Source organism: Cygnus olor, chromosome 1 (genome assembly GCF_009769625.2).
Source record: "Cygnus olor isolate bCygOlo1 chromosome 1, bCygOlo1.pri.v2, whole genome shotgun sequence".
In the NCBI taxonomy this organism is placed as follows: domain Eukaryota; kingdom Metazoa; phylum Chordata; class Aves; order Anseriformes; family Anatidae; genus Cygnus; species Cygnus olor.
In genome coordinates, this window is record NC_049169.1 from 103,318,352 (window position 1) to 103,341,839 (window position 23,488).

Below are 23,488 nucleotides of genomic sequence, written 5' to 3' on the forward strand. Positions count from 1 at the left end.
ATGACTAATCGAGCTGGCTTTAGTGGAATACTCATTTGAAGAATAAGAGGGAACAAGCAGCAATTTCTGAAAGATTTCCAAGAGTAAGCAGTACAGCAGCACTTTTTCAGTGCTTTAAGAAGTTTTACTCCCAGTTAAAATCATGCTACCTAAGAAATAAAAGAACAGGCTTGACATCCATCCCTTGATACAACCAGAACAGGATAGCTGAGACAGGACAAGAGTATCTTCTGCCCACGCTCATATCTGCTTTCTCTAGAATCCAAGGAAAGATATGTGGAAATCACATAGTTTACTCTTGCATGGACTATTAGATTTTAAACTATGTCAAAGAACAATGAAAAGTCAGTGATGGGACATTTTTGTTTGTTTTAACAATTCTGTAAGAGTCTGATCACATTTTTAGAACCTTTTGAAAGGTGCCAAGGGAAAATATGAAAGACAACTTTTACTTCAATAATAAAATAAAATACTAAAATAAAGCAAAGACAAATAAAATATAGAGATAACTGAGGCAAAATATCCAGGGAAAGTGGAGAAATTGAAATCATTGTTGGATGACGGCCACAGACGGGTTATTAGAAACATAGTATTGATGGCAATGCCATATAAATAGAAAAAGAATGATCAATGAAATGAATGAGTTATGGTATGCTTTTGGAGGGGTCACATCTTCATGTTGCACTGATGCTTTTTCATTAGATTTTTTTTAACCACTCTATCTGATGTTTCTTCAGTTTGGTCCTTCTAGAATTTGAAATTCTTATGAGACTAAATTTCAGCTAAAAATCAACTGGTAATCTATTGAATTAAGAGCAAAAATACCCTGAAAAACATTGATAATTTGCTCTTCTTTTTCACATTTTATTCTAACAGTTTTTAAAGTTGTACATACAAGAAAAGCTATTTTACAGTTCTTTTGTGTCTTTTCTTCTAAATTCCATAGATCCATAGAATAATAGAATGGTTTGAGTTAGATAGGACCTTAAGGATCATCTAGTTCCACCACCCTTGTCATTGGCAGAGATCTTCCAATAAAATTCTTATAATACACAAAAGAATTTAAGGAGAAAGAGAAAAAAGAATATTGTCCACTTCCCACATAAACAGAAAGCCATTAGCTCATGTTTCTATATTTCTTATTTGTCCACCAGGACGCAGAAACATTCTTCCAGTAGCAGACTAATTTAGAAACAAAAGCAATGAGAGAGAGAAAGAGACAGAGAACCATGCTAAGGAATGTTTACACTGCACCACTACTTTTACAATTAGAGAATGGTAAATGTTTTTTAGCGTGCCTTGTAAGAATACATTATGTTCATGAATTAATTGGTTCTGCTCTGCAACTCTAAAATGCATCACCAAGGCTAATGATTCACCAGCTTAACGTGATTGCAACATGGAGCAACAAGTCTCTCTAGTTGCTATCCTGCCCTTAACATATACTTATGCACCAGTCCCAAGTGGTTCCCAAACACAATAGTAACACATTTTTCTGTTTTAGCTGTTCAGAAGAGAAAGAGAACATGAACATGATTTTATGCAAGTAATGATATTCTGAGTAGTCATAAGCAGAAACAGAAATCCAAGGCAGCTCTACAAAATAAAGAAAATTAACAGGTTGTTGAATGGAACCTTCTAATTTAACTAATAGCAGGACTTATTGTATCCAGATAGGAGAATCAACATGTATCCCCTATGATGCAAAGCATTTCAGGAGATTTGGCTGGCCATGCAGGACTTTCAAGACTGGGACCTGTGAGAGAGAAGTAAGCAGACTGCTAGTTGCAGGACTGACACAGCAGGAGACTACCAGGTAACAAGCATGATGGCAGAGCCTTAAAATGGGAGATCCAGGAGGCATAGTATATGCACATACACATATGTGCACAATTATTTATTATATTGCAAGCTCTTTCAGCTAGCAGGAACTTCCCAGTTGTAACACACTCTAGACATTGATCACATGGATAAAGTCAATAGATTGAATCTGCAGAGGTAAGGGGCAGAAAAAGTACTGGAGGAGAGAGAAGAATCTGATACACATTTAAATAGGTCAATAACATGACCTTCAACCCACTCCCCTCAGGGTAGGGGCGGGGAGAGGAATAATTTGTAATGAACAAACTCGGACCCTTTCTGCTCACAGAAGGGAAGGTTCAGATCTGCAGAGATCTCTTGATGCCCTTCACTGAACTAGTTCAACATCTAAAGTAAGAACTCATAAGTACCGCTTTTCTCCTGATCTGACTGGAAGGTTTCAGAGAACTCTTCAAAAGAGAGGAAGAAGCACATCAAGAAAATAACGAAAGGTGACAGGCAGAACCAAACAGGAGTTGTCAGTGACAGAGAACAGAAGAGTAAAAACAAAAACCTGAAGGGCAGAGACAAAGGACAGATCCAGAGGCAGATTAAAAGAGGTAGAGTGGGAAGAGACTGGATTCAACATACAAGGAATGTGCTCTTTATTCCAGTCAGTGAATGGGTGAGGATGAACAGAATCTAACAAGAAGGAAAGTCACCGAGTAGCTTGAGCCAGCAAGAGGCCACAGAACCACCCCTTCAGGATGCATAGCCTTGTCATGATCTGCTTTGTTTTAGAGTGTTTCTTATGGGTAAGTCACATCAAGTTCCTTTTCACGTGGTCTCTACTTATTTGTGGAGTTACCTTGGAAAGCTGGACGGCTGTTAGCAATTGATAATAACAGGAATTTCTGTTACACTAGAAAGAATTGGGCATATCAAATGCAGAAGAGAAGAATATTTGCTGTTATTCCAGGGATGATAACCCAGAGGTCAGGGTACCCAAGGCAGAAGAATGAGAAGGGTAGGAGTGCTGGAGGGAAAGAGACGAATTCAAATTGATGTGAGTGTAATATGTAATCCCCATATATATACACTCCCAATATTTGAGCATGGAGAAGGATTTACGTCTGTAGTATGGCATAGCTACAGATAAGGGAAAAGGGAAGCTTGTGGTGAGTGCAAAGGGAATTTGGAGTCTGCGCTAGAAACAATGTTAAATAGGATTTTATTGACTATGTGAAGTTAAGATGTGAAATGGTGAAGTTGCCATCACAGTAACTTTAAATCTACAGCAGAATATACAGGGAAATTGTTGAAGATAACAGCAAGACCTTTCCATAGGGAATTCAGACTGGTAACTGTCTAGGTGACAGAGAAAAATGTTGCATATCTTATTTGTTTTTCTCCTTCTAGTTTCCCCAAGTGAGGGGCGAGGAAGGGTGTCTCAATGCTGAATTGTGAGTATTTGGAGATCTTGTACTCTTTTAAGAAAACTGTGAAGGTCAAAGTTAGTAGTGGACATCAGTGTTATAACACGGTGACAGACATTTTCCATAAAAGCTTACTTTCATTTTGACTACTGAAAACTTACATAAAATGCCCATTGCTTTGAAGGTTAAGTGCATTGATTGCTACCTATTCAACATATTCATCATGCAGTACTGTTTCTGCTCCCTATTTGGATAACTGTAATGATTAATAGTGTTCTGGTGTAATTTTGATTAGCTGAGATTATGAATTTGTAATTAACCTTTCCTTAAAAACTTGTTTTTTAAATATATTTCTTTGCTGAATGGTGTTGTTATTTGTAAGAATAATAGAAAATAAGACAAATGAAGGGCACACAGGAATGGCACAAAGCTGTGCCAGGGGAGGTTCAGGCTGGATATCTGGAAAATTTTCGTTACCATGATGGTGGTCAAATACTGAAGCATACTTCCTAAAGAGCTGGTTGATGCCCCGTGACAGTCAGTGTTCAAGAAGGATTTGGATAATGACCTTATTAATATGCTTTAACTTTTGTTTAGCCCTCAAGAGGTCGGGCAGTTAGACACGATGACCTTTGAAGATGCCTTCCAACTGAATTACTGCATTGAATTCTATTCTATCCTATCCTATTCTATTCTATTCTGTTCTGTTCTGTTCTGTTCCATTCCGTTCCGTTCCATTCCATTCCATTCCGTTCCATTCCATTCCATTCCATTCCGTTCCGTTCCATTCCGTTCTGTTCTGTTCCATTCTAAAACAAATGTGAAAAATGTCCTACAAGGATTCTGTTTTGACTAAATAAATATCTTTAAAAATGCACAGGCAGGTGTACTAACTGAAACTAAAGGAACATACAACACAGTATCCAAAATGTACCCACAGGGACAGAAAAAAATCAACGAGAAAGTCAGGAAAAAAAAAATGTAAAACATAATAACATTGGTCAGACTGAATTGTGAAAAAAAGAAAGGAAGTTCAGAAATTATAACATGATGCAGTTCATAAGGTTTGCAAACCAAATTGGTCAGGCACAAATATCAGGGGAACAATAAAGAGGTAGAGCCAAACAGAAGGGAAACTCACCTGACAAGATCGATGAGGTTGGACAACTGCCTCCTATATGAAATACTGTGTTTTTCTCATATTTTGTGTCATTTACAAGCTGGAGTGTAACTCAGGGGTGTGAGGGAAGCTGGAAGAGGATACAGTAGGGATCTTTCCATTTATTTGTTGTTCTATATCTAACTATTTCTTGTACCTCTTCTTCTCAGCTGTTCAGGTACAGAGTGGGTCCGTCTGTGGTATATCTGGTAAGATGACATATGATTACTTTAAAGATCTGTATCACTGGACAATTCCAGTAGCAAATGGTGGGATTAAATGTGGTCTTGTAACTCACTCAAGGGTGATGCTACCCCCCACATTCCCTTTACACCTTCTGCAGTAGTAGCAAGCCAACCCCTAGACATTGCATTGTCTTTGGCAAACAGTGACTTACCACCACAGGCCTCCTTTTTTATTCCATGCATACTTGCAAGCGCAATATTAATAAAGCCTTCATGTCACTGTATGTCTTTTAAAAGGCTCATTATTTTTTTTTTTTTTACTAATTCCAGTCCATTTCCTTAGTAATTAAGGATGGGATTAAAAAGTGTGGCAGTTGTTGGACATCTACAAGGCTGCATTGGTAAGATTGTAGCCAGCAGATTGAGAGGTATAATTTTTCCTCTCCACTTGTCACTCATGAGGACACTTCTGGAATATTTAGTCCCGTTTTGGTCCGCCAGTACAAAAGAAGTGTTGATAAACTGGAGCAAGGCTCCTGGAAAGCCAACAAAATAATCAGGGGACATGATGTGTGAGGAGGGACTGAAAGGACTAGGTCTGTTCAGACTGGAGGAGGCTAAGAGGCAGGGGGGAAGGGACCTAACTGCAGTTTTCTACAAGCTAAAGTGTATCTGAAGAGAAGACAGAGACAGAGTTTTCACAAAGTTGCACAGCCTAAAGATCCCAGACCATGGGCCAAGCTTCATCCAGGGAAGTTCTGATCAGACAGAAGATTAGGCAGAAGATCAGATAGAATAAAAAATGTTTACCCTAAGGATGATGCTGCACTGGAATGGGTGCCTGAAAGGATGGGATCTCCATCTCCACAGACTGTCCAAACTCTGCTGGACAAAGCCCCAGATAATTGTGTCTAGCTTTGATATTAGCCCTGCTTTAAGCAGGGAGAGATCTTAATATGCCCTCTCTAAACAAGATTTTTCTGCTCAAATTGTTTTCTCTCCCCTTCCAGGCTGGTGGTTGTGATTGGTGGACTGCTTCTTCTGTGTGGCCTGGTTTCTGTCTGCATGAGATGCTGTTTTCATTGCCATCAAGGAGGGGATGAATCAGGTCCTCAGCCCTACGAGGTCACCGTCATTGCTTTTGATCATGACAGCACCCTCCAGAACACCATTACCTGTGAGTTGGCTTTGACAGAGGCTGGAGACCTCAGCACACTCAGCTGTGAAGGGATGTACTGTAAAAAGCCCAGGTTGGCTGACAGAGGGAAATCCCAGGCAGGATGCTGGGAAAGTGGCATCTGTAAATACTATAAATTAAGGTGCTCACCAAGCCTCATGTAGCAAATATGGTCAGATGGTGAACTGGTTGTAAGATGTGTTTGGCTGAACTAAGGGCAGCTACAGGTGTCTTGGTGCCATTTGATGAAGGAGCAATTATGGGATATTGCTGAGGGGGCTTCATTCCTCCCTTTAGGGCAGGATGAAAGGGTAGGAAAAGGAAAATATTCAGGCCATGGGGACAGAAAACCTGTGCACTGTGCTCTAATCGTATGGTGCTTTCAGAATGAGGCAAATGGCTTTTGTGTCCTCCCTTCCAGCTCTCCATTCGGTGTTTGGACCTGCTGCCAGGAGAATACTAGCAGTGGCACACTCCCATAACACTGTGCAGGGAACATCACCCCTCTCGGCGTCAGACACCCCTCCAGTCTACGAGGAAGCTCTGCACATGAGCAGGTTCACAGTCGCCAAGGCCGGGCAGAAAGCGACAGATGTGGATCCAGTGCCCAAAGCAAAACTGCAAACATCTGCTGAGATCAAGGATGCCCAGCCAGCCCTCCCAGGACGCTAGTGCTTGTTTTTACTGAATGGCAGTAAAATAGAGAATGATTTCATTCAGAGGCTAGTTCTTCTGGGCAGGGCTAGGAATACCAGATTAAACTCCTTAGTCTAATGACAAAGGCAAAAAAAGATATTAAAATTCCAAACAGTTCAAGATCCAGCATATTTTGATGGTTCCTTTTGATACCTCCTTGAGATAATCAACCATTGGCATTCCCCGGGTCCATTTATTACACACAGATGTCATTAGAATCACAGTTTGCGTGTACAATCAAACAGGCAGCAGGATCAAGGTGCTGAGATACTTTGCACGCTGGTGCTGGAGACCTGCAGGGAGATGGCAGATGTTACCTCATTGTACTTGCCTCCAGCCTAAGGTTCCTGGAGATGGCAGAGCTTTTCATACCAGGAAAAACAAAAATGTGAAAAGGCCTTACTACGCAGTAATAAAACCAAACTAGGAAAGTGCCAACAATTCACAGTAAATTTTGTAAAAAAATAATAATAAAAAAGAGCTGTGTAGCAACACAGTCTGTATGAAAGCAAATGATAGGATACACTGGTAGTATGTGCAGTACAGTAAATGATTTATAGGATATATACAGCGAGCACACTCTGGTCCTGAATAGGATGTATAGCACTTCTGAAACAGCAGTTACAGGCTCTGGCATTTGAATTAAACCTATGATATATGTGATAGCAAATCAAACAATGGGAGGAGCAGGAACACAACTGCTGAAATAAAATTCAATCATAATTTAGTTACCTTCATATTGTATCTTATATTAGTTATTCCTACTGTTGCAGTCAAAAGCAGATCAAGCTAAATAAGATCATTTAAAACATTTAAGCCATTTCTCAGATAGAGATAATTTGTGAGTCTTTCCTGATCCATACATATATGTTGAATCATCCAGAAATATTCATCAAACTGTTTGGATGAGCATAGTTATGGACTATCTCTAAATGTTCCTTGGACTAGGGAATCATGACAAGGTGACAATTGAATTACATTGGTATTGTCTCTATCCCAGGTTCAGCAACAAAAACATTAAAGGATAAGAAACATCCAATATCAAATAATAAGCAGTCATGAATTAACTGCATGTGTGTGTTGATGTTGATATGAATGCACAGATCATGGACTTCACATCTGTTTGAAGTGCCTGCACAGCCCTTCCTGCTATAATCCTCACAGACTTTAATATGTTGATCTTCACAATACTCCTGTGAAATACAGAAACACATGGTCATTTTGCAAGATAAGAAGAGAAAGAACCATGTTGCCAAATGTGTTTAAGAACATAACTGCTGTTGAAATTAAAACCATGGAAAATTTTAGAAAGGAATTTAGAGAAGGTTGCTAAGATACCTTCAGGGACAACATAAAGCAGAACTGAAAAACCAAAACATCTTTGATGATGTCCCAGACCTTGCCCAGTCACAGAAATTTTATATCCAAGCAGAGAATTGAAAGAGGGTCTCGATTTCCTAGATCGCAAACTTTTTCCTGAATTACATACTTGTTAGCTAATTGTACCATTAATGAATGATAATCTAGAATAAAATAAATAAGTGACATATAAGGTTATGCCTTTTCTGCTCCACAACACATTTGAAATAATAGTAACTGTTTGTGAAACATCTAATAGTGTGACTTATTTCATCAACTGGTCTCTGAAGTCCAGTTCAAGACTGACTTCTCCAGCAAGCTGCAGAACATTTCCTGGAAGGCTCTTGTTTACTTTACAGTCAGAGCCTGAAGCAAGCACAGACGTTTGGATCTGCTGAACATGTGTCGAGCACTATCAAGACCAGAAACATCCTGGAAGTCTTCACAATCATTTCCACTGGGAACATACCATTCCTCCACTGCCTCCACCCCTTTCTTCCTGCCTGTGAACACAGGCGGCCGAGAACTGACTTGTGCGTGCATTTAACATGAGATGGCAGACGTGCTCCACAGGGCAGCAATCCTGCTGCTGGAATTCCTCCCATGACTAGTAGAACAGGAATTAATAGTTTTTAAGAATTTTAAATAATAATTACACTGTAATTTTGATAAGATGTGCAATAAAAAGGGAAGATTTAAAATTCTTGATTTCCCCTTCCTCCACAACACATTACCTTTACTATCTCCTTTCTCCATTTCAAGGAAAAAGTTACATGTCACTTGTACCCAGAGCTGGGTAATACCTGCTGATTTATTTCCCCTGACCAGAACCAGTATAGTCTAACTCTCCTGCACTTTTCCATCTGCTCACATCCTTCTTCGCATGTCTCACACTTAATTGTAACATAGTGGAGCAGACACCTCAAGGCTTTTTTGCTGGCAAGAGATCAAATAATGTGACAATAATGATAGACATAACTTCACTTGTTAAGGGATAGTTTCCTACTAAAGTGATTTCAGATGAGTAATTTCAGAAAAAATATTTATAACTCTAGCAATGAATCAGACACTCAGAGCCTACAGGACATGAAACAACCAGATTAATAAATAAATAAATAGATAAATAAAATAGTAACATCTACAGACACTCTACATAATGATATGAGATGGTATCTAAAAGCAACAATTAGGTGTCATTGACTGGAGACAATTTACTCTTGTTCTTAGGTCTGTTATGAATTGACAAAGTTCTCTCTTCCAGAAACAATCTAAAAATGAGGACTTAATCAATAAAGATCACATGTACTTTGTGGGGAGAAAAAATAAATAAATAAGTAAAGCAGAACTACACCCCTTAAAAGTATATTATGCTTATTTATAGAGCTAAGCTACTACTTTGTTCTGCTATTTGCAGTTATTTGGCTGGGTTTTGTTCTCCATTGGAGGTGGTTACATCTCACTGTAGAGCACAGATGTTGAATATATCATCTTCTGTGTCATTTTATAATGGCCAATAAGCTTTCTGGGATCTTTTATGTTTTCAGAATGAAAATAAAATATAAACATTAAATACTATTGAACATTAAAAACTACTACTTTTATGCAATATTTAAACAAATACTCAAGTAGCAACAGTTTTCCCCTCATTTAAAATTAATAAGGACATGAACTGCCCCCAAATAAAGAATGACATATCTGGAAAATAAATGAAAGGGTTCTGGTTTTCATAACATAATTTGAGGCTTTGTTTAGCTGCTGTGTACAGGGACTAGCGTCAACTTGGATGGACGGGCGCACACATTTTCTACAGAGCACTCCAATATCCTGCACAACAAGAGAAAGATGATAGCAAAAGCAATTCTCTTTAGCAATGAATAAGTAACTAAGGATCTGCATGTAAATATTCCCACGCACTTTGCTGACTTAAACCTTGTCTAACTGCTAGTGTCAGACAAGCCTTAGTAATTTGTGCTGGAAACACATGAGGGAACCAAGAGTACACCTATACCAGGTTCTGTGACAGAGGTGTCTACTTACTTCCCTTAGGTTCTCCACCCTTAAAACGTGTGGTACTTGAGAAAGGCTGGCATTCAGAAACACTAGCCCCAATGTTTCATTTCCTCTTTGTGTTCACAGTACTATAAGTGGTAATAATACCCTTCACCAACAGGCCACTCTAATTACCTGACTGGAACAAAGGGTCCCAAAGGATTCCCAAATTAAAGGATCGTTAAAGGATCATTCATTAAAGGATCCCAAACTTGTGTTAGTAAGATCTGTTTGCTGTCCTTTCCTGCTGTTTTTCACCATGGTACAAGTTATTCCGTTTATCACCTTATAACATTATTTGTATTTATAATATTATTTGTATTAAGCAACTTGAGCTGAGGTCCATGCGATCAGTTTGAGAGGAATGAGCAGCTTTTTAGCAGAAATAAGAAACCATAGAAAATCGAGAAAATTGAGAAGAGAGGTGAGACTTCAGCATAGAAAATAATGAGACATTTCCTAGAAGAAAGGAAAAGATCCACACAGTTAGTCATGGTTTGCTGGGAGCGACTAGCCGTGTGCCCTTACACAGAACCAACATGCCCATACTGTTTTTGTGGCTGCTATTAGATTGAGCATGAAGAGAAACTGGTGACTGGTCACAGCAGATACAGGAGACATGTCAGGTAAGGATTGGCGAACTACAGGATTGACGGGGGACAGCAGAGCAGAATTGCAAGTGACTTCAGGTATGCCTTCTCTGGTTGAGATTTAGCCTACAAAGTAGAAGTTTTCTGACATGACAGGCTTTGATATGCCTGAAGCACACTAAAGAATAAAATAAAATAAAATAAAATAAAATAAATAATAAATAATAAATAAATAAATAAATAAAATAATAATATAATAAAATAGTAAAATAAAATAATAAAATAAAATTAAATTAAATTAAATTAAATATTTTTTAAATATATATCAGCCTGTGGAGGTGCAAATGGAATAAGGACCCAAGTGGAGGTACTAATGAAAGAGATATCCATGGGAATCCTGAGTTACAGGTGGCTGATATAAGTAAAGAGCAGCTCCAGAGGTCGCCCAAGCGATATCCACCTATGATGACATCTTCAAAAAACATAAGGCAAATAACAGGGATAATTTTATATTTAAGTCATGGAATTTTGGCCAGTTATGTAGATAAACTTCACAGTCGAATACTGCAGAGCTCCTAGCATTGCCCCTGGAGCACTGCGTAGCACAGCAGAGGCTGCAGCCCCCTGCCCCTGGATTCTGAGTAAATATTTTTATCTCCTGTTTCTATGGCTACAGCACTGGCAGTACTTAGGGAATCTCTTTTAAAGTGAAGCTCTGCCTGCATGATCTGCAGACACAGCAATACACTACATGCTCAGAGTTCTTCCGACACTCAAAGTTAAGAAAGCACTCATTGTTTGGCCACTCTGGGAACCACTTTGTGCTTGGAGTTCAGTGTAGGAAAAACAACCAACCTCATTTCCAGTTCCTCCCTCTAGCACATGGACCCAGAATGTGGGGTTTGTCACATGCCCATGGGCTGACATTTTAATAAGAACTCTAAGTCAGATGCCTAGCTGTTTGTTACTGCTTCTGCATGTATCATCTTCCTGCCTGCCGTTGTGCCAGTGACGTTATTGTTTTTACTGAGCCGGAGGAGAGGGCTGGGAATTCAGTGCCTGATGGGGAGGAAGCAGAAAGTGGGAGGAGCCTTGTGGTTGCATATCCAGGGCTGCATCATCAGGACAGAAAAAGTTCAGTAAGGGGATTTGTAATCCTCACATGGGATTTGTTGGGGGAGGAGAGGACACCTAGCAATGCTCTCATGGGCCATGTCTTTGCATCAGACCAGGGAAGAACCCCGAAACTTTTCACCTATTTGTAACAGAATTTCAACCTAGATGCTAGCTCAGTATCCTATATATACATATATATACATGTATATATATACATATATATATATATATATATATGAAATCCTGGAGTTGGAAACAGTGATTAACAGGAGTTTGAGATCAGTCTGTAAAATAGCTACAATGGGCTGGTGGCCTGGGTGAAACAGACAAGAAAAAGTCTTCTCTAGAGGAAAAGGCAGCTACATCTCTACAGACCTGTAAACTTAGCAACTGCTATGATGCAGGCAATTAGGAAGCAAAAAGGAGACCAAACATGGGTGAAAAGAACTATGCCACAAAACCAGCATTTTCTCCAGGTCTAAACAAAAATGATGCCTTGCTTCTGATTCACCCTTCTGAGATCCTCTGACACTACCTGCAACCATGGGGAAATGTCCACGTGTCTAAGCACAGACAGAAACAAGATGATGATGCTTCCTGTGCTAACCTCACGCATGTGAACTACTAAAGACTGAAGCACACTCATCTATGCCATTCCCACTGTTGGTTGCTCTGCCCTTAACAGAGCCTGGCACATGCCTGTTGGAGTTGGCCCTTGCACTGTGCAGGAGGTCACACAGCACTGTGTTGAATAGTAACCCTATAGGCACTGAAACATCCGCCAGAGTTCTCAAGGAGCCCACTTCAGCCCTCCAAGAGTAGATGTCATGATTCAGGTGAGAAAAAACACACCCCTAACTTGCCTATTCATCATCTCTCACTGTAAAGGCATTTTAAAGTGACAGGCCCCATTGTACTTGCTTAATTTGTAAGTGTAGGTGAGATTTCTATCTCACACCCATTTGTATTCCCATGCCAGACCAGATTTTCTGGGAACTGCCACCATCAGCATATCTGCATCTAAGTAAATGAGTTTCATCTGTATGTCTCCTTCACACAATGTGAGAGATAACAGTGTGCCAGGGCTTGGAGAGAGAGCACCACCAAAAGACCTCCAAGTTCAAGAAGCAATGGGCTATAGAGTGCAAAAGTGGGTGACAGGCAGTACGAGAAACAACTCTTTACAAGGCAGAGGGCACAAGTTCACACTGTGAGTCTGCTGTGGGGATTTGTAATAGGCGTGTCCTAAACTCTGTTGTCAGCCTGAGTCCCACCCTGCAGGCAAATCAGGTGTGCATATCAGTGTACAGGGATAAAACCACCAGTAATGCCTGAATTATGAGTTTCTTGAAGCAGCCTAAAGGATTTGTATGAGTACTTTTAGAGAAAGACCAGGGCTTTATGTTCCTCTGATTCTGATTTTACCACGAAGGAGCACCCTTACAGGACATCATTAAGGGACATCCAGCTTGCTCTTCAATTTCTTCAGATTTCAAGCTGCCTCTTCACTCCATTCTGGACTTTTTCCATTCTAACCACACTGTACAAGCAGAATCCTGCAAAATGGCAAGCGTGTCTTTTCCTACTCTTACTCGTTCCGTGTCAACACATTGGCACAGGGTTGAATCAGATATGGGAAGCCTGGGTTCTCTCACCTCTGCCACTGGCGTGGCCTCGGAGAGTTGCCCTATGGCATCCAAGGCAGCCTGTTGCCTCACTCAGCACCTATTGCTGCAACCAAAACCGCTGCACAAATAAAAGATCATCCTTGGAAAAGTTCTGCTTCTCTGGATGAGGCATGCAATGAAATAATTATTTGATGCATTCCCATCCATTGTGCCCAAGGCAGTAGCATTTAATTTTTTGTGCTGATTTGACCATGCTGATCCATTCATTAATACTGTGTCTTTTGCTGGTCAGTAAGTAATTGTGAGCCTAGCCACTGCTAGAAAAAAAAAAAAAATTAGATATTTAGATATTCCAAGAATGCATCAGCTGAGTAACTGGGCTAAAATTGGATGGCTGTTCGGGCTTGTTTGCAGCCAGTTCCCTTTACTATCTGCTGTCTGTAATGCGCATCTGGTCTGGTGCATTACGTGACACACTTTCTGCTCCCTGTTTTTTAACTGAGAGAGAGAACAAAAAATAAACAGAAGAATCCAGATCCAACAACGACACGGACAGTCATGAAAAATCACCGCCCCTTTTTTCTTCGTTTTACATCCCACAGCCTAAAGAACCTAAAGAAGTGAAGAACAGGCTGGGAGGAGGGGGGGGGGGGAGCGTAGGGGGGCTCGATCCCCCAGGTTTAGGCCAGCAGAGGGACCCCAGCATGATGCGGGGACACTGGGCCTCGGCCACGGTGCAGTGCGTACCCGTACAGCCCCTGAGACATGCCAGAGTTTGTTCAACCATATTTTATTTTATTTTTTATTTACTTTACTTTGTATTCTATTTTTTATTTTATTTTATTTTATTGCATTTTATTGTATTATTCTGTTTTATTTCATTTCATTTCATTTCATTTCATTTCATTTCATTTCATTTCATTTCATTCTGAAGACAAAACCCGCGATAAACGAACGTACCGGCAGCAAGCCACCACCCCGCACGTCGGGAGCGGGGGACACGCGTGGGTCAAGGCGGGGGTAACACGAGCGGGAGGGGGCGGGGACGGGGGGGGTGCCTCCCAGTAGCGTCACAGCGCCCCATTTGCCGGCCGCGGCTCCTCCCGCAGCTCGGCTCGGCTCGGCTCGGCTCGGGGCTGCGGCGCTGGGGGCGTTTTTGGGGGTTCGCGGAGCGAGCAGCAGCCGTCGGGAGCGCACCGCGGAGCCCGGCAGCGCCGCAGCATGAAGTTCCAGTACAAGGAGGATCACCCGTTCGAGTACAGGAAAAAAGAAGGGGAGAAAATCCGGAAGAAATACCCCGACAGAGTCCCCGTGAGTGTGCCGGGCTCGCCCTGCAGCCCTCGCCATACCCCCCGCCCGCCGCTGTGCTTCTTTTTAAGGGGAAAAAAATGGAAAAAAAAAAAAAACGGGATTAGTAAAGATGATGGCTACCGCGATGTTCCGATATTAATTCCAGACCGCGTTTCTCTTTATCGCGGACCGATAGCTGTTAGGTTATCGTATGTCGGGGGCCGTGATGGTGGGTGGGGGTGCTGGGGTGCCGTACCGCCTTTTTTCAGGCATCCGCAGTGGCTGGGCAGCGAGATCGCCCTTCATCTTTTTATGGCAGGCTGTGTGCGTGGGGCTGGGGGTGGGGAAGGAGCTTACCACTCGCTCTGAAAATGGAGGAGAACAATGAGCGAGATGCAGAAAACAAGATGTACACCCGTGTCAGCAGGTGCTTTGCTTTTATTTTTATTTTCTGGCGTTTGGCTTGGCACTTCAGTGTGGTTTTGCTCTGTCCTTTTCCTTTCCAGGTGAGAAAAAAATGGTAGTAAATGGTCCTTCTTAGTCTTTCTGCCCTCCTCTTTAATAAACTGTGGAAAAAAGGTCACTTGGAAAACAAGGTCATCTTCTAGCTAAACTGGTCCATAGGTCTCTTTGGAATGCTGGTGGAAAACTCCTGGCTTTATAATTACTACTAATAATTGCAAAGCAAAAATAGCAAGATTAGTTGTGATTATTTTTTTTTTTGGTCCTCTTTTAATAAACATTTTGCAAATGTTCTTTCTCTCCATCCCCACTGGAGAGGTCTGTCCTAGATTTACTGCTCAGGGGTACAGTGTGCAAGCGAAGTGAGACTTCTCTGTAAGTCTAAGGGCAAGGGGGAGCAGTTATACCAGAGGTCAAGACCATTTTTAATCTTGGGAGTAGCCCACAACTATTTTTTCAGAAGTTTTTGAAAGTCGGAATTTGGGTGCATTTTGCCCATCTGTTTTGGGGACCCCTGGCATAGCATGACAGGTTAATCATGCATCAAGTCAGTGATTAAGTATATGCTGTTCTGTTTTTTGAGACAAGGACCACAGAGGGCTCTGCAGGTCAGGAGTAAGACAAACTGTAAACTGAGGATCAGCACGGCAGGTAATGCAGATCATGATAGATGTGTCTGGAAGAGCTGTGTGGGGAGCCTAGGACCAGACCCTGTCTGGCAAGAGGTAAGATCAATTTAGAGGGCCATCCGCAGAGCTTTATGGAGAAAGTCAGGACCAAAATAGTTAAGGTGAGCTAAGTTAAGGAACTGAGGAGGAGTGCAGACACCTCATGGAGAGGCCCAGATGTGGATTGCTAGGGGAAGCTTGTTGTCAGAGCTGCCCATGGAACAAATGAATGCAGCAGACAACATTCTTTGCATCACTTCCACCTCTGCCCTTCCCAACAGCACGATCCTTGAAGATGATGTCCCTTTGGCTGCTTACACTGCAGTGCCCTGATACATCTCAGCATTTTGCTGAGATTATAATGTTGGCACAGTCCCACATTTCCACAGTCACCACCCAGCAATAACAGATAAGGAGATAATCTGTATCTGCCATTTGGATTTTCTTTGTAGGTTTGTCAGTGTGTGTGAAGAAACCTTCAGAAGAGATATTTGGGTTATTAGGCACATTGACTACAGTTGATAGTCTATCAAAACACATCCATTCTTTTCCTGCTCTTCACAAGAGGGAGATCTCTGTCAAGCTCAGCGGTGATTTGATTTGAATCCTTCTTAGTGGTTTAGAAGCCCCAACACTTTCACCTCATCCTCAAGCATGGCATAACTTGAGGTACCCCCATCTTCTTTTCCTTATTATCTAGCGACCAAGCTACATGCCATCCTTTTGAGTCAGTGTGGTCATATCACTGCTACTGCCTAGAAGTTCTGCTTGTCTCTTTTTGAAATCAGAGGCAAGAACTCAAAGTTTTTCTCCACTGCAATTTATTCTATTAGATATTGCCTTGTAGGATTTGAGGGTAAGAAAATCGGCAAAGTGCTGTTGCTGCTCAGCCTGCACCTGTGCAGCAAGGCTGTGGAACTGGCTACCCTTCACAATACTTATCAGTTGCATCTTGTATGGAAATGCATCTCTTACCACAAACTTAAAAGAGCTCAATTGCCTTGTACTGAGGTGCATGAAGTTCCTGAACTAGCAGAGATTACTGCACTTCTATTTCAGAAATAAACCTAGAACTTTCAGGGTTTTTTGGCTGTGTTGGCAGCATCCAAATGGAGCACAGTGAAGGGAAGTCCAAGCCAGCATCCCTTCTGTGTGACAGGCTTTGCAGATATTCACTTGCGTCTCTGGAGGAGAATTTGGCTGGCATGGCACTTTTTCCAGGCTAATACACCAAGCTGATCACTATGTTTTTTTCTCTGACATAGTGTCTCGCTGATGTGACACCATTTTGCTTCTAAAGAAGTCTTAGTCCACAGCAGTTCAGCTGTTGTACAGCAGACATACCTGCTGATTATGGTTGCCAAAGGGCTATGGGAGCAGGATGCGTTAGAAATTAGTCCCACAGTGTCTCATATGGATTATGTTCAATCATGGGGTATAGTGGAATGAAAAAGTTTAGAAAGTTTAGGAAATTCAGCTTCTTGTTTAGATGGTCAAAATGGCTTCTGCAGAACAGCAAACCGTATAGATTGAATCATGTAATATATCTCTACTTGTTTAGAAATATGTACAAAAAAAAACTATCAGTGTCTGCACTTCTTTTCCACACATGCACGATATTTCCATGCAAACATACCTCCAAGCTCTGGAAAGATTTCCGAGCCTTTTCATGGAAGAAGGTCAAGTCACTTTGGAATTCTTCCCACTTCAGAGGTAAACATTTTGGCTAGCTCTCATAACAAATATTTTTATGTAGCAGAAGATCTCTTTGCCTCTTTGACCTTAAAGCTGCTGAACTTACGCTTTTCTATGTCATATAATAAGGATTAGTATTTTGTGTCAAAGGTCTCAGTAGATCCAGATGGTACCCGGTTTTGTATTTATTATTTATTTATATGAATAAGGAAATGTACATAACTATATCAAGTAGGGAAAATAATTATCTTAATAAGAGAGATGAATTTCAGGATAGAAGTTAACTAAATGAAGAATTGGGGATTAACAGCTCCTTCCCCTCTCCCCCCCAAAAAAAACCCCACAACCTTCCACAGTAAGCTGCAGTTTCTCTTTAATTCTGTACTTCATTCTAGAGCATTCAGTATGGGTGAACTTGGAAAGTAGGATATGGGACTACTGGGACTAGGGCTGATTTTGTGCCAGGCAGTTTAGAAATGTAACCTGGAAACAGTTCAATTTACTTGTGTTCATGTATTGGCCTCCTGGTAGTTCCTTCATACAAAATTAACCTGCATTGGGACCTTCAAGGTGACCTGATTTTTATTTTTTTTTTGGTTATTGTAGTTTATTTTTATGCCTATTCCAGTCTCTCTCTTTTTTTTTTTTTTGTAAGCACACTCATTGTGCTTACTGCTACATCCCAGGCTCCCAGCACAGCCATTGTCAGTGATTTGCAGTCTTCTTCTCAGCTGTCTATTGTTTAATGTTGTCTATTTGTTATAGATTAAAGAAATTTTTAAAGGTCTGCTAGCACCAGCTCTCTAAAAGGGTAATATCTCTTCACACTGATGCTTTTTTCGTCTGTTTCCTTTTATGATAGCCATGGCTTGTCTCTTGCTTTCTGTCTCTCCAGGTAATTGTAGAAAAAGCACCAAAAGCCAGAGTACCTGACCTAGACAAAAGGAAGTATCTTGTACCTTCTGACCTCACAGGTAATAAAGTCTACCTCCTTTCTTCCTGATTTTCAGTGAGAAGGTTTTAGAAGTGCTTTTTATTCATACGACCATCACCTAAAAATATCCAGGCAGGCTGAGCTAAGCATCTTATCATCACCCCAGTTTACTTAGCTATATTCATTATATTTACGTGTTTTACAGTCTGGATTACCAGCATGCAGAATTGTCTGAGATGTCTGAGGTATACCATTAACTTAACTAATACACACATGTCACTGCTGACTTCTAGCTATGATGAAAATGACTGAATTGTGTGTCATAGGCAGTAGCCTAAGTATCAATCAATGATGACTTAGCTGCAGCTCAGGTTGCCAGAGGCTGTATCCTTGTTGCAGGAAGAGACAAGTTATTGAAAGAGTGTCATAGTTTTCCACCACCATGGTTGGAGTCATGGCCACAAAGTTCCTTTTCTGAGTGGTCATGGCCATTTAGTATGTTTTTGTTTTCATTTGAGAACATGAATGAGTTAAAGAAACAGCTTTTTTTTTTTCCCTTAGAGTATAAAATTGATTGCAGAATACTTTCTTGTGGAAAATAGCTAAAGCAAATAAGGAATTTATTTTCAGGAAATATAAATATATTTACACTCTGGCAAAATTCTCCAAGGTGTTATTGATGTATAGGATTCAAAGGTTAAGCAAGTTAAATGTCTTTTCACCAATCCCATGCAGTAGAGCATTTCCTACCATAATAGGTGAGGTGTGGATATAGAGGATGTAATGGCCTAAGATGACATAGAGAATTTGCCAGCACTGAGTAGGATGGCTGCTAATGTGGTTACAGTCATGAAGTTCCTACTTGCTTTTCCCCATTGTCCGTTTTTCCTTATTTTTTACATATAGTATGTGATTTCTTCTTTCCCAAAAGAAAACAACCATGTTTAGGATAAAATAAAGCAAAAACAAATAAAAAAATAAATTAAAAAAATAAAAAAATGAAAGTCTTTGTGCATCTAAGATGTTCTCCTCTGTTCCTCTTCAGTTGGGCAGTTCTACTTCTTAATCCGAAAGCGAATCCACCTGAGGCCAGAGGATGCGCTGTTCTTCTTTGTCAATAATACCATACCCCCAACCAGTGCTACCATGGGCCAGCTGTATGAGGTAAGCCTGGCCCATCTCTTTCTCCTTTTGTTGGAGTGTCCAGAAGAACGCATATCCTCACTGAAGTTCAACTGTGCACCACTCAGCTGACAGTAGGTGCAGCTTGGCCACAGATCCCTGAACATGGAAGCCCTTGGCCTGGGCTATATTCCTTCATCTCTTCAGGAAAATTATGTTCTGCGGTTATACGGAGGAGTCCAGGGAGCCTAGTAATTGTAATTAATTGTTTGCTAGTTGAAAGTGTTGTTATATCAGGTGGTGAATAGTTTCCCCAGCAGTTATATGTTTGGTCTTACTACTTTAACAAGCTATTGAAACAAACCATTTACCTGTATTTCAGATGCACGAGTGTCGGGAACAGGAAACAGAACATAAGCACTATCTTTCCTGTTTATACAAAAGAAATTTCCTCTTAGCCAATCTTAGCTGATTTCTCCTTGATTTCTCCATTGACTGTGCTGGTGTGTTTTAATATGAGAGCTCCAATTTGTTGCTGCAAGCCTTATTTGACCAGACGCTTTTTAACAATGACTGGACAATGTGTATATAAACTAATGAAGATAATATAAGATTAGCACACACAGATCTGGACATGTAGGATGAAAGTATGTCTAACTGTCCAGAGCTGAGATCTGGACTCTGTTTCTGGCATCCTGCAGACTTTTTGTGTCCATGGAATCACTTAACATCTGTTTTACTGTCCATATATAAAACAGGACAGCGACTTGTCAAGGTGTTCTGAAAAATGACGAATGTAACCACATTTATCAAATACCAAAGTATGCAGAGATTATTTTTGACAAGTTAAAGCCCTCCAAGTCACTCCCCCTGACCTTAAGGCCATACAGGTGCTGACATTCTTCTGCACAGTCTGCAACAGTCAGGGCTGTTCCTGTTGCGTGTTTTCAGGATGCTCTGGCTGTGGCTTTTCTAGTAAATCCGGTGTGTCCAGAAATGTGACATGTCTGCATTTAGAGGTAGAGCTGTGGCCAGGGAGCTTTGTTCCACACATTCTGATGTAGTGGATTAACCTTTCTTCTTGTTACAGTGGTCTTCTGGTGGGCTTTTTCACATGTAGTGAGTTACAGGGCTATGGTTTGTTACTTTCTCCCTTTCTTCCCTTGCAGGATAACCACGAGGAGGACTATTTTCTCTATGTGGCCTACAGTGATGAGAGCGTCTATGGCAAGTGAGCGTCAGCCCCCCAGGCATGCAGGCGAGATGGACTGATGGAACTGATTGGGGGGGTGGGGGTTGGAGAGGAGGAAGAACAATGCTTGAGAAGAGGGGAAGAGAACTGGAAGTGTAATACATGCACAAATGCTATCACCTTCCATGCATTAATTATAACCATCATTTTTTTAATTGAGGGGAGGGAGGTTAAGGGTACAGTGAATGAAAGGGTGAACTGATAGTCTAGCAAGGAGTTCTGGGTTGAGGAGTGGGGAGACTCCACTGTTTGTAGTTCTTCTGTTGCCACAGCTGGAAGCTGTTAGCCAGAACTGGAGGCTGCTAGACGAGCCAGTGGAGCTCCTGGAGAGTGACTGCACAGGACGGAAATGGCCATTCATGTGTAACCCTTTCATTGGATGAGGAAGGCATGCCTGGAACATGTATCGTACACTGACCGTCTCACACCTTACCCATGGCACAGACCACACTCCTATGAGCATTCAGCAAGCTGTGAAATATTTCATCCTGCCCATACAAGGCTGTCTTCTGCTGACAGTCCTCACTCCAGATGCTACCTGTGAAGCATTACAAGACTACTGCATTTTCTGTCACTTCAGCAGTTTTAGAAAGGATAATTCTTGAGGGTTGGGAACTCCTCAGCTGTGAGACATAAAGATTGAGGGGATGGGGGAAAAAAGGAAGGATTTTTTTTCCTTTATTGCTTTAATTGCAAGTGCTGGACAAAAAAAAAAATGAAACCCTTTTGTTCTTTTCAGGGAAGCCAACTGTTAAACTTACAAGCATAGGGCTACAAAGGACCTCATGAGAACAACTAGCCCACTCCAGCTCTGAGACAGGGCTGAGTATACCAAACATGACTGTTCTTCCAACTTGTTCTTAGTGAAATTCATGTAGGTGGATCCTGGAGGCTGCTTAGATAGCTTGTACCAGTTCCCAGCTAACCTACAAGTGAGAGAGCTTTTCTTGCTATCTAACTATTCTCCCTTGCAATGCATTAAGGTGATTAATTACTAATGGTCTTGTTATTGGTGAACACAGAAAATTAGCCATCAGTGTTGTTCTTGTACCAGTCTGCTGCAGATTTGAAGATAGCAGAAGTCCTTTGGGCTTAGCCTTCCCTTCCATGTCTCATCCCTGTACAAATCTTGCACCAGTTGCACAAGCAGAAGAAATCAGTCCCTCCCGTGTGTCTTTTGCTGGCTTTTTGTGATTGGACAGCAGTGCCACTCTGACACAAGAGAGGTGCTTTTAGACATGAAGGGGAAAAGACTCTCTGTAGATTTTTTATTTAATTACTTTAAGCCAGTGTTGTTCTTAGAAAGGTACCAGATAGATTCTGTCCTGTGTAAGCCTTATGCTGTCATGCCAAAGCAGTTTCTTCCTGGTGGCACAAACAGCAGATTTTCCCATAACTGCCATAACTCTGATGAGGGGCTGGGGTTTGCAGAGTGAGCTGACTTTCAGGAAGGTTCTGGGGTTTTATCTAAAGTCAGAGAACTGGCCCTGAATTACTGTAAACATTCCTAGATTTAGGGGAGGGACCAGGATGGACGAAAAGACAAGATAGATGGAGAAGAGAGATGGAGTCCAAAATAAATCGAGAGTGTTTACTGTATATACATGAAGAAGTTAAATCCCAGGTCTCTGTTCCTCAGAAATGAGAGGTCAAGATGAGCGCTTCTCGGATTATGGGAAACAGGAAATCAGATTTCAGGCTTTTTTGACTTGTTCCACTGAGTTGTACATGGCAGAAAAGCGGGCTGGGAGTGTGAAGTGGGAGTCACTGACAGAACTGTGTGAAGGTCAAGGAGGCAGTATGGTAGGGCAGGAGAGTCACTGACTGTGTGTTATGGAAAGTAGCAGATGAATGGGAGAGAAGGGAGGAAGTGCAAAGGATCTAGGCAGGGTGGTCAGAATGGACAGACAGAGAATGGGGGGACAAAAGATGAAGTAGGTGGGTTTCTACCCGTTTTTTCATCCAGAAGTTCAGGTTTGCTGTTCCATCATGAGTTCGTCTGGAATAAATGTGTCTGGATGAGTTGTACCTACTGCCAGCTCAGATAACCAGTTTCTGCCTGCAGTGTTCAGTCCTCTCTTACTGGCCCGCTTTCTTCCAATGGTCAGACTCTTTTCACATCCTTTGAGTGCAAATCCACATCGGTCTCTTGTTTTAGGAAGTTCTGAATGTTCTAAATCAGAGAACAAACCCAGAAGGCTTTTTAGGGTGAGAGACAAGATGGGGGCAGATGGTGTACATCTCTCTGCCACTGTCCCACTCACTCACATGTACTGCTAAGCACATGGTTGTGTATTGTCTCAAACTAACCCATGCTTAGGCACACTCGGGAGAAATCAATTGGAATCTGAGGTGTTTTTTTTAAATTGTTCAGACCTCTACCCTCTCACTGATGGGTTTATAAGTGTTAAGTATGGCACTAATCTCAGCTGTTTGCTGCATTTAGAGTTTACACATTAATTTAGTTATTTTAAGTTTCTTTTAACTGGATTGTGGCATTTACTTCTGTTTTTGCGTGCTAGTCCAATATTGTACAAGGTAATTATGGTAATTTCCTTTTGAGTTGGTTAGCTGCAGATTCTTGTAAAATAAAGTTCATATTACTTGAGCTAAATCAGCCAATCAATAAAGATGCATTTGAAAACCACAGATTTGGTCCAAAACAGGTGACTGTAGTATTCCTCCCCACATGTATGCTTGTAAATAAAGGGCCTGTCCAACTAGGGCAGCTTTGTCAGAACTTCTCACTGCTATTTTTTCCCTGCCCAGCCATCACTGGACTTGGTCCTGACCCTGACCTGTGGATGGGCTTTCCATCTGGACTCTGGGCCCACCTCACTACTGTGATGAGCCTTGTGGTCTAGGCTGCT

At 41.3% G+C, this 23,488-nt stretch overlaps 2 protein-coding genes across 5 annotated transcripts; both read left to right on the top strand.

Annotated features, from left to right (window-relative positions):
• Window positions 1-2,144: 2,144 nt before the first annotated feature.
• On the top strand, window positions 2,145-6,840 carry TMEM52B (transmembrane protein 52B). Its single transcript, XM_040575168.1, has 5 exons — window positions 2,145-2,615; window positions 3,220-3,263; window positions 4,566-4,604; window positions 5,591-5,757; window positions 6,179-6,840. The coding sequence occupies exons 1-5, from the start codon at window positions 2,568-2,570 to the stop codon at window positions 6,427-6,429; spliced, it is 549 nt and encodes a 182-aa protein (XP_040431102.1). The 5' UTR covers window positions 2,145-2,567; the 3' UTR covers window positions 6,430-6,840.
• A 7,419-nt stretch (window positions 6,841-14,259) lies between these two features.
• GABARAPL1 (GABA type A receptor associated protein like 1) lies at window positions 14,260-23,265 on the top strand. Of its 4 annotated transcripts, none has more exons than XM_040575205.1 (5): window positions 14,260-14,506; window positions 18,206-18,284; window positions 19,290-19,408; window positions 20,536-20,616; window positions 20,874-23,265. In XM_040575205.1, exons 1-4 carry the CDS (start codon window positions 14,417-14,419, stop codon window positions 20,599-20,601), a joined length of 354 nt encoding a protein of 117 aa, XP_040431139.1. In that variant the 5' UTR covers window positions 14,260-14,416; the 3' UTR covers window positions 20,602-20,616; window positions 20,874-23,265. The 4 variants fall into 4 exon arrangements, with proteins under 4 accessions (XP_040431139.1, XP_040431129.1, XP_040431120.1 ...); XM_040575195.1 differs by having other exon boundaries at window positions 20,891-23,265; XM_040575186.1 differs by having other exon boundaries at window positions 20,536-20,597.
• Window positions 23,266-23,488: the final 223 nt, after the last annotated feature.